The sequence below is a fragment of the Leptidea sinapis genome, chromosome 19, assembly GCF_905404315.1.
Source record: "Leptidea sinapis chromosome 19, ilLepSina1.1, whole genome shotgun sequence".
In the NCBI taxonomy this organism is placed as follows: Eukaryota; Metazoa; Arthropoda; class Insecta; order Lepidoptera; family Pieridae; genus Leptidea; species Leptidea sinapis.
In genome coordinates this window covers 12,444,492-12,461,982 of record NC_066283.1, presented here as the reverse complement: position 1 = coordinate 12,461,982, position 17,491 = coordinate 12,444,492, and the positions used below count along the sequence as shown (strand labels likewise).

At 36.4% G+C, this 17,491-nt stretch overlaps 1 protein-coding gene across 1 annotated transcript; it reads right to left on the bottom strand.

Annotated features, from left to right (window-relative positions):
* Positions 1–4: 4 nt before the first annotated feature.
* On the bottom strand, positions 5–1,136 carry LOC126969708 (uncharacterized). The gene is made up of 2 exons (XM_050815255.1): positions 1,107–1,136; positions 5–855 (listed from the first exon to the last, which is right to left on the bottom strand). Exons 1-2 carry the CDS (start codon positions 1,134–1,136, stop codon positions 7–9), a joined length of 879 nt encoding a protein of 292 aa, XP_050671212.1. The 3' UTR covers positions 5–6.
* Between the last annotated feature and the right edge of the window lie 16,355 nt (positions 1,137–17,491).

Sequence of the window (17,491 nt, the reverse complement as noted above, 5' to 3'; positions counted from 1 at the left end):
TGAAGGTCACATCATTGGCGGTCGGGACTCGTCTGCATTATCAATTGCGGGAACGGCCAGATGAATAACTACGTCTTTATTGTTAGTTTTATCGACTCGCGAATGACCTTCGCTACAATTACTGAATGTTATCGATGGTACATTTGAATCACAATCAATTTGAACTGAATTCAAATTTTTTGACAAACAATCGACATTAGAGTCGATACTGTCCCTTTTTCTATCATCAGATTGAGAGTTCATAATCGGTTCCAGCCATTCCTCTGTAAGATTTCCAATTTTGTCAATTGGTGATTGGCTCTGTTCTTCGCGATTTGTCGGACTAATGCACTCTCCATTTACATTTAGTCCGAATAATTCAGCCAAATTAACATTAAAATTGCTGCGTGTCGTTGTTTGTTCACCTTCGCTAACTTCATCAACTATTATACGGTCAGTGATAGCTTCAATTTCATCTCGTAGATCTTTATCATCTTCATAGAACTCAGACAATTCTTGCAGGTTTTGATACCAATTACTTTGTACTGGGGGATTTTTCAGGTCGGTGTTATCTCGCCTATATTTATCTATTAAAGGCTGCAAAGATTCTTCGTGCTGTCGAAAAAGATAATGATAAGCTTGACTTACAGTTCGGAGTGAGTATGAGGAGCGAGGCCGCGGGGTTGTGATGGCCGAGGATGAATGTATAGCAACATTTCTCCGCCAAACGTGACTATGACTCCGCTCATACAGTATTGCGCTAGAATTAAGAATCCTTTCAAAGTCCGACACTTGATTGGCTTCGCTGATCTGCAGCAGAATCTTATTTTCTGTCTCCTTCCCACCAACCTTCTGACACAGCCTCTTTCCGCTGACCTGTTTGGAATTTAAAATCTTAGTTTTATTGTCAATATGGCTATTACTTTGGCGATTGAAGGCAGAATGGCTAATAGGATTATCAGCATATGTCATTGGTATTGAGAGGGTTTGAATAGAAACTGCACACGGTTTTTTTTCTATAACTTTTCTGTTTTGTTGTTTAACAACGAAGCTATTAGGTTTAGATTGTTTAATGTTGTCTTTGGGGGGTGACTTATAATCAAACTGTTGTACATCTTGGAGTCTACTTGTTCCAGCACTTTGGGCATTACGAACATATTGGGCCTGAGTGCGTTCAGAAAGACAGACACTTTTAGCTCTATGTAGAGGCTCACAACGAGTACGATTTCGTTTCGGTTCAGCCAGTTTGATTCCGTAGTTTGAAAAACGAGTATACAGCAACAATGTTTGAGCATGACTGTCTATAAATCACTGCTTTGTCGAAAAACATTCGAGTGAGCGTAAAAAGTAATTTATCGTGTAGCGTGTTGTGGTCGATCGATTGACTGAGACGATATGGCTTCAACCAAATAAAGAGCGATGCCAATTGTATGTAGTAAGTAGGTATTTACTTACATGGTGTATTGTTTGAGATTATAGTGATTGTATTATTTTACTATTAGATAGTGTTTTATTTAAATGGCGTCTAGAAACAGACCTAGATAAATAATAACCACCCCCATTTTAAAATGAAATACTTTAAAATTAGTTTTTTCTTCGTTGTTTCTTTGTTTTATAACAAGCAACAATATTAACCTATAGAAAAATATCTACTTATATTATCGAATAAAAAACATGCGTACAATCACACGTGGTAGAACTAAAACCTTCAAAAATTTTGGCATCAAGATAATGAGACGAATGTAAAATTTTGGGAAGAGGATAATTATAGGTTTTAGTAATGATCACAGTGATACAAAGTTTGATAATTAATTACATTTTATTCGTATATATATTACATAGATTTATTCAGACTAAGAATTTACTATTTGGGATAAATAATACAAGAGGCTTGTGGTAACTAAAGTATGAAGTAAATACTTTGGTCTTAATATGGTCCATATATCTTTGAATGACTGCGTCACTTACTGCATTTGATCTTGTTGTTGATATAGTGCGACTGCAGCACATTTTCAAATTTAATTTGGCGTTCATAAACTCAATCAACGAATCGCTGTATGCGATGCAAAATTTACATTAAACCTCTAAACTTCATATAAAGTCCAGGACTTTACATGTTGCTAGGATGACACATGATTTCAACCGCTATGAAAGACATTACTATCACCGCTACCATATTTATGTTCTCCTGGTGTCTACGTCGAGCGCATGCCGTCAGAATATATTAAGGTATACTCGCGTCATACATCTTGACTGTTGCTTCTCAATATATTCTTGATAATGTAATGTATGTTCATAGGCACATAAGTGAATTTGCCAGAAACTGTCATAACCATAATGTTAACACCAGGAACAGACATAAACTGATGATGCCTACTACTCGGCTAAGTCGAGTTAGTAAGTCTTTTGTGGGGCGATGTATATGCTTTTACTACAAGATCCCAGAAAATGTTCAAACAAAAGTATTACGTTATTCAAAAGAATTGTTAAAAAACGTTTGTGTGGTAAAGGTTACTATAACATAAATGACTTTCTTAATGATACCACAGATTGGGAATGGAGCGACCGCCCTCAGGCTATTAAATAATAAGTTTAATTGTACAATGTTACTTTGTAAATGTTACTTTAATTGTAAAACATATTTTTGATGAAAAAAAAGCCCGCTGAGTTTGTTGCGCCCATTCTTCTCAGGCCTGAGGCATTCACTTTGGAATGGGTGGTAGTTTTTTTGACTTTCAATAAGTGATTTCACATCCTATTTTGAATAAAAATATTTGAATTTATTTGAATTTGAATACATAAGACAATCTCTTCAACTATGATCGCCTGTTTCTAAAACACTGTATAATACTTCCTATCTCATTCTCTCGCCGGCTGAATCCTATACATATATATACCTGTTTGTGTCTCAATCGTCTCGCTTTTTCGTTTCATCGATTTTCAAATCAAAACGATTCTAAAGAAGTTTCACTTCAAAAATAGTTTGTGAATTTAAATTATATACAAATGATTTGATTTGACACGAGACGTCTCGTGCCAGATTTTGGCGAGACAACACGTCCTGGGGATGCCTCGTGTAGAGGCGAAACACGTGTCGAATTGTTTAAAGACAAATATTGGCGGAATTAACACAAAAGAAAACTCAAATTATTTGTATAATTATGGATTTCCGCAAAGTAACGCATACTTCAATAAATTTCATTATTTAAATTATATTTAATGTTAGTCTTCACCGGAAACATGTTACTGACTGGGTGACCTTTTTCAAGTATTTGAAGAGATGAATTGATTTTTGAATTGAATGATTTTTTGTAGAATAGTGTAATAAATATACAACCTCAGTGTAAAGAACAGCATTTACAGTGATATTATCTTACTCTATATAAAATTCTTATCGCAATTTAAAATATGGTAAAAATTACTTCATTGCCGAATTACATGAATTGACATGATGATTGATCAATAGTCAATTGGAATGGGATCTACTTGATAGTAAGTGATCACCTCTTCATATCATTAAAAATACACTTATCGAGCTCATTTTAGTGTTGACCTATTTAGAGATTCACAATACTCAGTCCGAAACGGTTCCAGTCGAAATAAATAATTAGAGGCTCCTGGAAAATACTATATAGATGGTCTGCGGTTAAATGCATATCCTTTTTATTGATTTTACACGCTTTTTATTAGCTTCACCTGTATGTATGTTTGTTTGTAATCGACTCATTTGGGCGCGATTTTGACCCACTTTAAAAGGCCAGATTTTGTTCAAACTTCGTAGATTTTTCGAGGACCGATGACAATACATTAATTTGAAAAAATAAGATTTTTGTTAATTTATGTAATTTTCATCTATCATCGTCTTTATGGCAGGAATTGATGCTAATTTTAAATTTCGACCATTATCTTTAACCGATTTATCTAATCTTAGGAAATTTTATTACCAAAGAGAATTTTTAATTCAACAACGCAAATAATAGTTTTAAAAAGTTAAAAAACACGCTTTTACAAATAAACCAAACTAAAAAGTAGTCTAGTAGTTCTTTTTTTTGTTCGGTTTTCTATAAGTAAAAAGCATTTTTTATTAATAACTACTTTTTTATTTTAACAGGAAGTTGTAACTTTACAAGGAGGCTTCTTTGTGTAGGATAGCGCGTAAGTGTCTACTAAAGCCGCGCCCTTTTCTGCCGTGAGATAGTTATGTGCGAGCATTAATGTGTTTCGGATTGGAGGTACTATCGACAAAATTGAATCACGACCTCCTACAGTCATATTAACAAGTAGGTCGAAATTCGCTTGAACATACAACCGCTTAGTAACTGTTATCATTTTAGACACTGACAGTCTAACAGTGAACTCGTAAAAAACATGGTTCCGTGCAGTCCACCAACTGCCACCAACCTTCGTGCAAATATAAACCTAACTTTTTTTATGACAATAAGGGACAAGACGAGCAGGACGTTCAGCTGATGGTAGTTGTAACGCCCTACCCATGCCATGTCGCTCAGGATTCTTGAAAAACACAAAAATTCTGGGGGGCACTACAATTGCGCTCGTCACCTTGAGACATAAGATGTTAAGTCTTGCCCAGTAATTTCACTAGGCATAGCTAGTTTAGAACGCCGTAGCGCCCTTCAGACAGAAATACAGTAATGGTCACACATTACTGCTTCACGGCGAAAATAGGCGCTGTTGTGGTACCCATAATCTAGCCGGCATCCTGTGCAAAGGAGCCTCCAACTGGTGAACTAACTGCTTTTTTGTCGATGGTATATATACCAATATAAAACTATAGTGAAGTTACTGGGCTTATGACACTAAGGCTGGGTTTTCAATTAATTTTAGCAATAACAAACATGTTAAAGTACTGTTTAACCAAAAAATGCGTTGCACCATTTGAATATTTTTAGATGATGTCATGACTTTAACAACAGTTAAAGTTAACAAATCATAACTGTCCAATTTTCGCCGGTTCAAACATTTGTTAAGGTTAAATAGCGAACTGTCATAAGTTTCAACTAAATATATCTATATATATTATTAGGCTATCCTAAGATCCCATCTGCTCGATTCTGCAGTTATGTATTTTTTTGATAAAATTAATTTTAAACGGCCATTTTTTAACTTAAGTTAACTTAACTAAGACTTCAATTTTGTTTCAAAACTGACAACAAAACAGGTGACTATAAATAGTTTATCTGGTAACCCTAATTTTGCAGATGACTGAGAGATGGAAACCATATTTTTTCAATACTTTACATAATCTCTTTTAAAATGACGTAAAATTTATTAAAAAGAAACATTTAGTTGCGTTTTATATCAGAAAGTTAGCTATACTTAAATGGGGCCAATTTTTTGAAGGCAACATATCCATTGTATATTCCATCATTCAAAATAATTACTTGACGACCGATATAGCCGAATGGTTAGCGACCCTGACTACTAAGCTAGAAGTCCCGGGTTCGAATCCCGGTAGGTGCAATCATTTATATGATGAATATGGATGTTTCTTTCCGAGTCATGGATGTTTATATGTATTTATGTATATTTAAGTAAGTATAATGTATTAAATATATCGTTGTCTTGTACCCATAGTACAGGCTATGCCTAGTTTGGGACAAGATAATTTGTTTAAGAGTGTGTAAATATTATTAAAAAAATAAAATCGTTTTAACAAAAACTACATACCATACCAGAACCAAGCAGTGGGATCTTGTCTTATAATATGTCACTTTTTAACTTTAACTATGCTATGGAATACGATGAACACATTCCGCATGTTTATGTTAAACTCAGCGTTACTGTTTACGTTAAATTTGACCTAAGCCTTAACTATAGCAGCTAATATGATGCAACCCAGTTTTAACATCTTATGTCTCCAAGTGACGTATATTCCGAATTGTGGTGCCGCTAAGAATTTTAGGTTCAATCAAGAATCCCGAGCGGCACTACATTCTTCTTTTTTTTATTGTAATTCTTATCAACATGGAAACTGCGAGAAAAGAAGTTACTTATTTGTATAGTTTGGTGATACGTAGAAGAAAATCCCTGGGGAAAAATACCACGTGCTACAGGTATTCAGAATGGTTCTAGATGATGGTATGTACCATGTCTAGGGATCTAGGAAGTTAGCAGTTAGAATCAAGTCAATTATATCACCTATTTCATCTTACAATGGTGCGACTATACTCTATTTGATTGAAAAGAGTGGCCGTTGAGTTTCTTGTGTGATCTTCTCACTAGCTCTACTTTTACTGAACATATGGTAGATTCAGTAATTTTAGAGTTAAAGAATTATTTATGGTGACGATTCAAAGCTTAATGAATAAAGTTTATTTGACTTTGAAATGATTTCTGGCAACATTGAGGGATTTGAGACATTCACAGAAACCCTTGATAATTTAACGCAGTACGTCGACTTTATAAGCTAGTAGGCTCCTGATACACATAGGAATGCAATCAACCAATTTAGGTGAGTGGTCGCCTAGCAGTGATTTCTAATTGGTCAGTTAGCGATGTCAGTGTACCAGTGGGAGGCTCCTTTGCACAGGATGCCGTCTAGATTATGGGTACCACAACGCCGCCTATTTCTGCCGTGAAGCATTAATCTAAATATTACTGTGTTTCGGTCTGAAGGGCGTCGTAGCTAGTGAAATTACTGGGCAAATGAGACTTAACATCTTTTGTCTCAAGGTGACGAGCGCAACTGTAGTGCCGCTCAGAATGTTAGGGTTTTTTTTTGTAGTAGGCGTTACTTTGCGGAAATCCATAACCATGCACATGATTTGAGTTTTCTTTAGTGTTAATTCCGCCAATATTTGTCTTTTAACAACACGTGTTTCGCACCTACACGAGGCATTCTCATAACGTGTTGACTCGCCAAAATCTGGCACGAGTTTGAGTCTCGTATGTCATCTTCCCGAGTATCATTTAGATTTTTGGGTTTTTCAACAATTCTGAGCGGCACTGCATTGTAATGGACACGGCATATCAATTATGATGGTAATGAAAGTCCTGCTCGTCTCGTCCCTTATTTTCCTTAAAAAAATGGTGAGGTTTTTTTATATCATCTAACATATGACTATAACTATGAATTAGATGGTGTAAAACGTGCCCTCATTAATGGTTGTTTTGAAGAAGCTTACCAATCTAAATGGCTGCAGTTGTCGACAACTTGATTGGCAGTGAGCCAGATAAAATCTCATTAAAACTTATGTTCCATTAGGTTAGTGGGCTTCGCGGGCTTGCTCGTACGTTAGATCGATTATAAACAGAATAAGAAAGGCAAAAGGCATAAAAGCCATTTATTTACTCAAAATTGATTCCTTTAGAATTCTTTTTGATGTCATTTAAAATATACTAGATACTACTACCGCTTCGGAAACAAATGGCGCTCTGAGAGAGAAGAAGTGGCGTAAGAAACTCTACCAGCATTTTTTTTGTGCGCTCTTTTTTATAAAAATGTACAATATTGTACTTTCATTGCTATTGCTATGAAATAATCATAATCTAGTCCCAGGCTGTCCGATCACTTAGATATTCAGCTGTGGAGTAATAGGATTTATGATGCAGGCATTTTTATTATAAAACATTTAAATTGATTTAATTTTAGAGAGAGAGAACCTTGTCAAGGTAATTTTGAGTGACAGTTCTCGAGTAAAGTAACATATTGTGTATTATATATATCTAATTACTAACTGACCCAGCGTTGTACCTACGAGTATTGCTAATTAAAGTAATAAAAATATCAATAATTAAAAATTTTGAGGTATAAAAAATAAATGCGACTGATTCTAAGACGTACCAAATATTTCGTACTACAATTATTGTATTCGATTGCCTCATGCGGATCTGAGGATGGAACATAATAATTTAAAATCGCGATTAAAAATCAGAGGTTAATTATAGATGAGTAAAAATATGATGTCGTATGTATTTTTTAATGCTAAATCATAATAAAATTAAATAAAAAAAATTTGGGGTGGGTCATTATCATTTAGGAGTATAAAAAATAGATGTTGGCCGATTCTCATGCCTACCCGATATGCCCACAAAATTTCATACAAATCGTTTCAGCCGTTTCGGAGGAGTTTAGTAACAAACACCGCGACACGAGAATTGTATACATATATATATAGACTAGCTGACCCAGCAAACGTTGTATTGTAACCCAGTAACTGTTGATCGTAGATGGGTGAAAATTTGAAGTTGTATGTATTTTTTTAATGCTGACTCCTAATCAAACAAATTTAAAAAAAATGTCAAAAAAACAATAAAAAAAAATTTGGCGTGGACCACCCTTAACATTTAGGGGGATGAAAAATAGATGATGTCCGATTCTCAGACCTACCCAATATGCACTCAAAATTTCATGAGAATCGGTCAAGCCGTTTCAAAGGAGTTTAACTACAAACACCGCGACATGAGAATTTTATTTATTAAAATTAAATTACGAAATTTTAAAAAATTTGTCATAATTGTTTAGTGATGGTGGTGAATGTCATCGTTAACATCAGATAGTTTTGATGAAATAACAGAAATATTATTGAAATAAAAAAAAGGTCACAAATTCCATGGCACCATCGCGAGCGCATTAATTACTTAGCGCACGTAATTAATGCGCTCGCGATGCTTGCGACCTCAACTATCTTTAGGTACTAAGGCAAGGGAAAACATTCTTCTCCGCGTTGGGCACATTTTTGTAGGGGAAAATCTTATCGGTTTGCGTCACCGACATGCTCATGACTGGCGCACGCGATAAATAAATAATTAAAAAATAAATATATATACAGTAAGATACATTTAAGATGGGTGAAATCTCGTGAGTTCGCGTCACCGAATTGCTTATGAAAAACAATGAAAAGGGCAAAACAGAAAGTACTTCCTTTTGTAATGACAATTATGGTGCAGAATGTCACAATTTCAGCACGATCAGGTAGAAGTTACTAATATATTTGGAAAACAAGCGGAAGCGCACCTAGAATACTGGCAGCATTTCCGCGTTGTATAAGCTTAGCTGATCCGTTGACCGAGATAGCTGCCAGCGCTTGGGTTACCGGTAGCCTTATTGAGGCGCGAAGATAGTATTTTGAACATTCTCCACGCCACTGGGCCCCACGGGCCAATTGTATCGACACCAAAGGGCGCAAAGATGTATGATGCACTGATATTTGCGACGCTTGCCGTCTTCGGCAGTCGAAAGAGCAGCCCCAGCACCAACTGACGTAATTTGAACATGAGAAGGAGCCAGAGTGACGACGCAAGTCGCGTCCCACACCAGCATCCTTCCCCGTGCCCAAGCCGCCAGCGTCATTCCATCAGGACGCTTGCCATCGCGGCGGATAATACCATTTGGCCCTAAAACAGCTGGTATATTAAGAGCGGCAAATGCCCTGCGGATGACTTCATTAATGCTGGCATGACGACTGATACGGCCTGCCGATTTTAGGCACCATAACCCGGGCCCCCAAGAGAATCTACCTGCACGCCACATCTACATTGATGTGGTAGAAGTTGATGTCGAGAAATTTGTCGAGCCCCCGAACGACCGTAAAGTTGTCTTAAGGGTTAATACAAGTGGTGGGCTTGACTTTGGATCCCACTAACCTGCTGGGCAGTTAGTCAGCCAAACCTATAGTAGGCATATTTCTAATCAAATCAAACCAAAATTGATTTAAACAAAAAAATTAGGACCAAGAATATTATCATTTAGAACAGCGATTCCCTTGGGACAGGAGTACATATCAGTTTCACAGGAGTCGACGAAGAAAGATTAATTTCGGGGGTCATTAGGGGCATTAGTTGAAACTCTCAACTTCTCTATTTTCCTTTAACATTGGCAACTGTTACGATTTTGGTACTTATTATAATAATTGCTACATTTATTGTACAAAGTATCAAGACTTGCCTAAAAGAATTCAACAATGCGATAAAAGTGCACAAGATCGTATAGTATGAAAAACTCGGCAAGTAAAAAATATAAGAAAGAAGCTAGAGATTGGAGTTTTAAAGCAATTTGAAAATCGAAGTTCTGAGACATCAGTAAATATTGGAAAATGTTCTCTTGCCCAAAATAGTTTGGGAATCCCTGATTTAGAGAAAACGATAAGAATAACATTAAACTTCGTAAATATTGAAGAATAGTAAGTAACCTTTCACATTATTATAATTTAAATTATTATTATTATTATTCACTTAGTGTGAAATTTTTATTAATTTACATCACTTATAAGTCCTGAACTCTGAAGTCATTTGGAACAAAGACATGTAACCTTGAGAGACTATCGTGAACTGTTTGCGAACTCTATGATAGCGAATAATCACAGTGTAGAGAAGCGCAGTTTGGTGGTAGAGCCGCCTACAATGAATTCGAAAGCCAGGAGGAATACCTTTAATTAGAAAGTTAATAGGTGAAGTTATAAGGTTAACACTGTTATGTCCACTTCAATGAACCAAGGAATACAAGTAAGAATAAGTCTTGAATATTCTCTAACAGTCCAGTTACTAAAATTAAATACTTAAGATTTTTTTAAAACAGCTCTGTTAAAAAAAACAAAACAACTAGGTATGTCAAGGTCAAGGTTCCTTTACGCTGGTAAGTACTAAGTTGAATCTCTTTCTTCACTATGCCGTCAGATTATAGGTGCGCTGGGGGAGTATGCGTTTTGTTTATTCCGAGAAGATTAGGTACACATCTCTTGGAATAACTTCCAAGTCAAAGGTTCTTCCCAGATCGCTACAAGGGTAAACCAAAATGGTGCACTAATTGCTGGGGCAGCTTTTTAGCTACACGTCTCTTGGTTCGGGGTAGCAAACACTTCAAGCCATTTGGTGAAGTAATCTTAAACCACGACGATACATCGGCTTCCTTGCTCTATTACGAGAAACCACCACGCCACATCTTTGGGTATACTTTTTCAAGGAGCCCTACATTAAGCAGTTGAAGCTTTCCTCTAGGTCTCCTTCAAAGTCCTTTCACTTAAGCGAACGTTGTACATTTTCTACACCATCTCATGTCTTAATGGCACACCCAAGCAAAAATGTTCTCGAAACGTTACAAGAGTATTCTCCACTGCGAGTTTTATCCGCCGGAAGCACAGACGTGAAAAAATAATTTTAGTAACAAGCTTAACATCATCTTATTAACCATCAGTAATGTTTTTTCCTCCCCGTGTGACGACTGCCATTGTGTATACAGCATGCCATCTTTCAGGATAAGGCTGTCCCAGTGAGCCGTAGTAACTAGTCGTCGCTCCACAATGGTCTCCATCCTCTAGATTTCCATTTCTAGATCGGGCCAAGGTCTTCTTTTTGATCCTGCTCCTTTTTTCCTTACTCCAAGACTCTACTAGGTCCTGAGTCCTCATAACCTTCACCAGCTGCCTGGGTTAACGCTTCAAGCAGTGTTTATTGTTATTATTTCTCCTGTGGTTACACGACTATTTCTACCACATGCCTATACTTGGCTGCCAGCAGCCCTGGTTCCATTGAGTTGTAAGGGCTCCTGAGTGTATCCTCTGTGTAGCTGCAGTCTTTAATTTCTGTCTTTTCTGAGCTCGACACCGTTGATTCTATTCATAGCATACGGGGCGGCCACTACGGTATTGAATCGGTGCCAGTGCTTGGAAGACTCTGTTACTTCTGTAGTCGCTTCTTACTGGCATCCACTTCAAAGGCATTATAGTACGGTCCTCACACCTCAAGAATCTTTATTCCATTGACAGCGTAATGTAGCCTATAGCCTCTGTAGCCTACTGTTGCAGGTCTTCATAAAACTTCTGCACCTAGTCGAACAGCGATGCCAGGGTCCGCTTATTCGCTGGTACGTTCTCAATTCTGCGTCACTCTTCCTCCTAATCATTCCATTTAGAAATTTATTTCAAACAGATGTTTGAATGCCATCCATGAAGTAGCAGCGTCGAATTTGGGGATTTTGAGATTTACAGCTCCAATATTTGCAAATTTAACGGCTAACGCACTGCAGTTGCCTTATCCAATTCTTCGAACTTCCTTTTATGAACTTGTAATTGCATTTTAGGCTGTCAGCGTCTCCCGTGATCTAATGCTCTTCTCTCACCTCAGAATATCACGTTGGCTCCCCTGCGATTGTAAGATTGTTTGGCGTTGGCTCTCCTACAATTGCACGATTGTTGCTTTTCTCTATGCTTACCTGCAATTTGACGTTGGATCTCCGCCAATCTATCTTTCACAGTCTGGATAGCAGTTAGCGAGATACCTATATCGAAGCCGAAAAGTAAGTCACACTTTAATTAGAGAGCATTCAGGAAAACTACGTTTAAAAAAACCGACTTCAAAAACTCAAAAGTATAAAATAACATAATAGAGGTTTCATTTAATACACCTTTTATGCAAATCTATACCTTTAATTTTAATAAAATAATATTATTTGTATGTGCTACCTATTGATAGTTTAAGTTAGTTAGGTTTAAGTTGGTGCAAATATCAAACATTTTTTTTTACAATATTTTCAATTATATGTATGTAATATGTTTTCACAGTGCGATATCTTAATGTATAGGTATTGTTGCCGTCCTTACAAAATAACTCATGATAACTGGGAAACACAACAGGTGTGCAACAAATCTAAAAAAGCTTGGCCAGAGCAAAATTATATATTGTTGTTTCTTCACAACATTTTCATAAGGCTTTCTAGGCCAGACACTGCCCTGCAAAAGATATAATAAGATTCATGAAAATAATCAATCTTAGCAGAGAGCTATAGTTAACTGTGGCTATCACAATCGACCATATTAGTCACAGTGAAACAGAGCTACACTGAACTGTACCAAAGCCACTTTTAAAAACCATAACCATAGCCCAGACACAAAGAAGTACATAATAATAATTACATACATCATAAAATCATGTAATGGCAGATCGATCGAAGTAATGAATGTAGAGCGAAAATAGAAAATCTAGGTAGAATATAAATCAAATAACTTTAGGTTACAGTTGTAACAGGATTGGTAAAATTACCATTATATTATGATACACATTTATGGAAATATGATTCATATTTTCGAAATAGCAAAAGTTGCTAACTGTTTCCGCTGCTCTGTATCGCTGACATCGGCGCACACGGATGATATTAAGTCCACGCCACGAAATATATCAATAAAACATTTTTAGAATTTGGCGTGCGATTCGCTCATATTCACATTCTTTCGCCAACAATTTCTATGTCTTATTTATTGGAATTTCCAGCGTCGTCTTATAATATTATTATCACAAATATTATCATAATCGATGCGCGTTTGTTAATGAAGAAATCTTTCATTGAATGGGCAGGTGCAAAGAGTAGGTATTTGAAAAATTTCCAGTTAAAATTTGGCATTGAAGCGACAAAAACAATCCATGAGCCATATTAGTCACAAATTATTTTAATTGAAAATTCCTACATCTGGAGGTGTTCAATCAGCTCTTGAGGATGTTATTTGATTGCATTTTGCGATGATTAATTCAGCGGATAGATTCATAAACTGAATAAAGATAAATAGGTACTTAGCTACTATTTTCGTGATTTGAAAATAATTAATGTTTTTGACTATCTAAGTAATTCTAACTAATATTGTAAATGCGAATGTAAACTACTGTATGTTAACTATTCATTATCCGTTTACAGAAAAGGACATACGGCTGAAATTTTTAAGAGTACCCGAATAATTTTAGGACGGGTTCACATATAAAGACAGCGAACGAAAGCGGAAAGAGAATCATTTCCAAAGTTCTCAGAAAGGCGTAAAGTGCCAAATAATATACCTAACGAATTTGGCAAAAAAGCTATTCAGCGAAAGAGAGAGTATATGATGGTCCACACATAACGAATTCGGCAAGAAAAAGCTATGTAAAGAAAGAGAGAGTATGTGTGGTGCCGCAAATGAAAGAGAAGGAAGACTTTCCGTTGGCCGTTGTACGTTACATGTGGACAAGGTCTAAAACGATTGAATTATTTATGATACAAGATGGCCGCAATATCCTTAACTAATACTCATAACAATATGGGTATCGATTTCAAGGGTGTTAAGCTCATTTTTAAATAAGAGATTAAGTTTACTTTGATTTACGTTACGATAACAGATTGAGATTTTAACTATATGAATATTGCGGGCTAATAGAAGATTGGATTCATTCTTGAAATATCTATAAAATTCATACCGTTAATTCCAAGGTACTCTAGGTAACAGAGTACGAATTTGTAATATTTTTTTTTAAATCCAAGATGGCCGCCACGCAAAATCATCCTGTCTCAGTCTCAATCCTTCAGTCTCTTGCCAGATTTTAGCGAGCCAACACGTCCTGAGGATGTCTCGTGTAGAGGAGAGAGAGAGAGAATTGTTTAAAGACAAATATAGGCGGCATTAACACTAGAGAAAACTCAAATCATTTGGAAACTCATCCTTGCAAATATATGGATACTGTTTCCAAGGTTCACAGGGATCACAACACGTCCTGAGGATGTCTCGTGTAGAGAAGAGAGAGAGAGATTTGTAATAAATTTTTTTAAATCCAAGATGGCCGCCACGCAAAATCATCCTGTCTCAGTCTCAATCCTTCAGTCTCGTGCCAGATTTTGGCGAGTCAACACATCCTTAGGATGTCTCGTGTAGAGGAGAGAGAGAGAGAGAGAATTGTTTAAAGACAAATATTGGCGGAATTAACACTAAAGAAAACTCAAATCATTTGGAAAATCATCCTTGCAAATATATGGATACTGTTTCCAAGGTTCACAGGGTTGCTGAGAACGAATTCGGAATCATTTTAATTTCATCGCGAATTTAGAAATTGAAGAGAGCTGCCGCGTTACATTATTATTATCATGGTTTGAATATCGTTTCCAAGGTTTTTTGACAATTTTAAGTACATGTGCCTCACATATTATATTATATAAATATGCTTTAGTGTTTCGTTCGTCTAGGTGAAGAATCCGATGCTGTTAAAGGATCACTCAATTGCTTGTCGAGTAGGGCAGATCGTATTTTACCCACCGTACTCTTCTGAGTATATATATATGTGTGTGTGCCTCTGAGTTTACGCCGGCGCCGGTGCTAACGCTTTTATTCTGGCACTCATACTCATACTTGGACCAAATTATAGAATGAGCTTTTTGTGCCGAGTTTCCAGGGTTACCACCCTGGAAACTCGGCTTTAAAAAAGCGCGCATACTTTTCTAAAAGGCCAGAAAATTAATTATGAGTTGAATTTATCAGCCAATCTTCACAAGCCATATTAATTAATACTTACATATTTTTCTCATATATTTCAAAATCCCCTCGACCTGTCGAATATTTCTTCCCACAACCGGACATAGTTCTTAGTTAAACCCTTTATAAATCTAAAACTCTATAACATGAATATTAAGTATAAGGTAAGTCACTAAGCTGCTCAATTCTCGTTTCTATTATGTTTATAAAATTAAGCACTTATATTTTTAGCGAATTTCCCTATAAATAGATGAAGTGTGGAAACATCATTGTTAAGTGCGCGACTCTTTCGCTAGTTGAGCGCAAGCGCCGACAGGTGGATCCAAGTTTCCGCTGCCTTTTTCTGTTAACCGCGATTAGCGTGTTATCCACGTGTCCGCCCGGCGACCGTGCGTTGCATAGGTAATAATTTTCTCATTGAATTACGGATAAGTTTACTATTTTTAATGCAATTTTTTCTTCATATATGATCCAAGACATTTTAACTATATCACCAGTTATGCTGTATAGAGGGCGAAAAAGAAAGATGAACCTTGACTGGCTTTCCAAAGCTGTGTGTGGACAAGACCTAGGAGAAGGAAAACCGTTACAGTGGTTCTGCTGTAAGTAGTCCAAATAAACAGACAGGGGAAAGAATAATCGGTTACGAAGAGCCATCACGATCTTATTAGTATGTGAATCTCCTAATACTCTAAGTTATTAACTCGATCGACTGCGCATTATTTATGATGCAAGAGGCACAAAATTCTCGTACGTTTGACCGGAGAGGAACCTGAGAAGACGAGAAGACGAGCACTACGTCGTCAGCGAAGGCTTGCACGCGTAGGCCCTCTTCCTCGATGGCGCCCAGTAATGGATCGAGCAGGAGGTTCCAGAATATGGGCTCCCCGATCGATCCCCGAACGCACCCTTTGGTCGTGGGCCTCACGCATTCGGCGCCCGCGTATTGAATTAAGACCTCGCGGTCATTGAGGGGTTAGGACCGTTTGTTAAAATAGGTCATAACCTACTTATCTTTTATTAATATTTTATAGTTCGATGCAGTTCTTACTTACTTCAAGCTATAGAACGTCATTGTATAATACCAAAACTGGAAATGATTTTAACTCAAATCTGGCAACACTCATCAGATCCGTGATGCAGGCTCAAAATGGCTTGAACAAATAAGTTGAGAGAAAATACTCTGATGTTCTTTCTTTCGTTTATGCTTCTATGACGTAATGCAGCTAATTACAGCTAAAGGGTGGACTTCCTCAGTTTCTAATATACTAAGGTACGCGGAGAGCATTGAAATTGTATGATTAATTCAATTAATCTTTAATATTTCTTTTTTTGTTTGTAATTTTATATTTTTGTGTTTCGTCTAATTAGTGTAAGTGGCACTGCCGTGCTAATTGGGCAATGAATTAAATAAAATAAATAGCCAAAACTTTATGGTTTTTATATACTTCGAAAATTTGCTAATTGAATTTGAAGAAATATAATATACTTATATTTAACTTAATTAGGTAGATTATTATTTTTTATATTTAACTTTGCCTAATTATAGTGATTGTGATGATAAAGTCGTTGGAGGCAGCATAAGTAATGTAGTACCATGTACGAGGGTTTTGTTGTAGACTACTCTTTTTGAGCCAAATTATATTTATTTATTATAAGTATTTGTTATTGTATTTATTTAAGTATATTCACATATTTTCCCTCACTATCACTTCGGTAATCTACAAATATAAAAATCTCTATGAACTCAAAAACGGCTTGACTCAATTTGATTAAATTTTCAGGCAATCTGTAGATATGTACTTATCTATAGCAGCCATCGTCAGAGCCTTGAGCATTATTTTTTTTCTTATTTTTAGTGGCATGGTTACTATTATCCTACTAGATAAGAATGACCCTTTTTGAATGAGTATATTTTTTATGACAATAAGGGACGATACGAGCAGGACGTTCAGCTGATGGTAATTGATATGCCATGCCCATTACAATGCAGTGCCGCTGCAGGATTCTTGAAAAACCCATAAGCTCTGAGCGGCACTAGAATTATTGCGCCCGTCACCTTGAGACATAAGACATTAAGTCTCATTTGCCCAGAAATTTCACTAGCTAACCCTTTAGACCGAAACACAGTAACGCTTACACATTACTGCTTCACGGTAGAAAAAGACACCGTTGTTGTACCCGTAATCTAGCCGGCATCCTGTGCAATGGAGCATTGTAAAACTGCTACCCTAAACTAGTAGATAAAAAATGTCTCTTGTTTGAATTTATAATTCGAAAAATAATTTAAA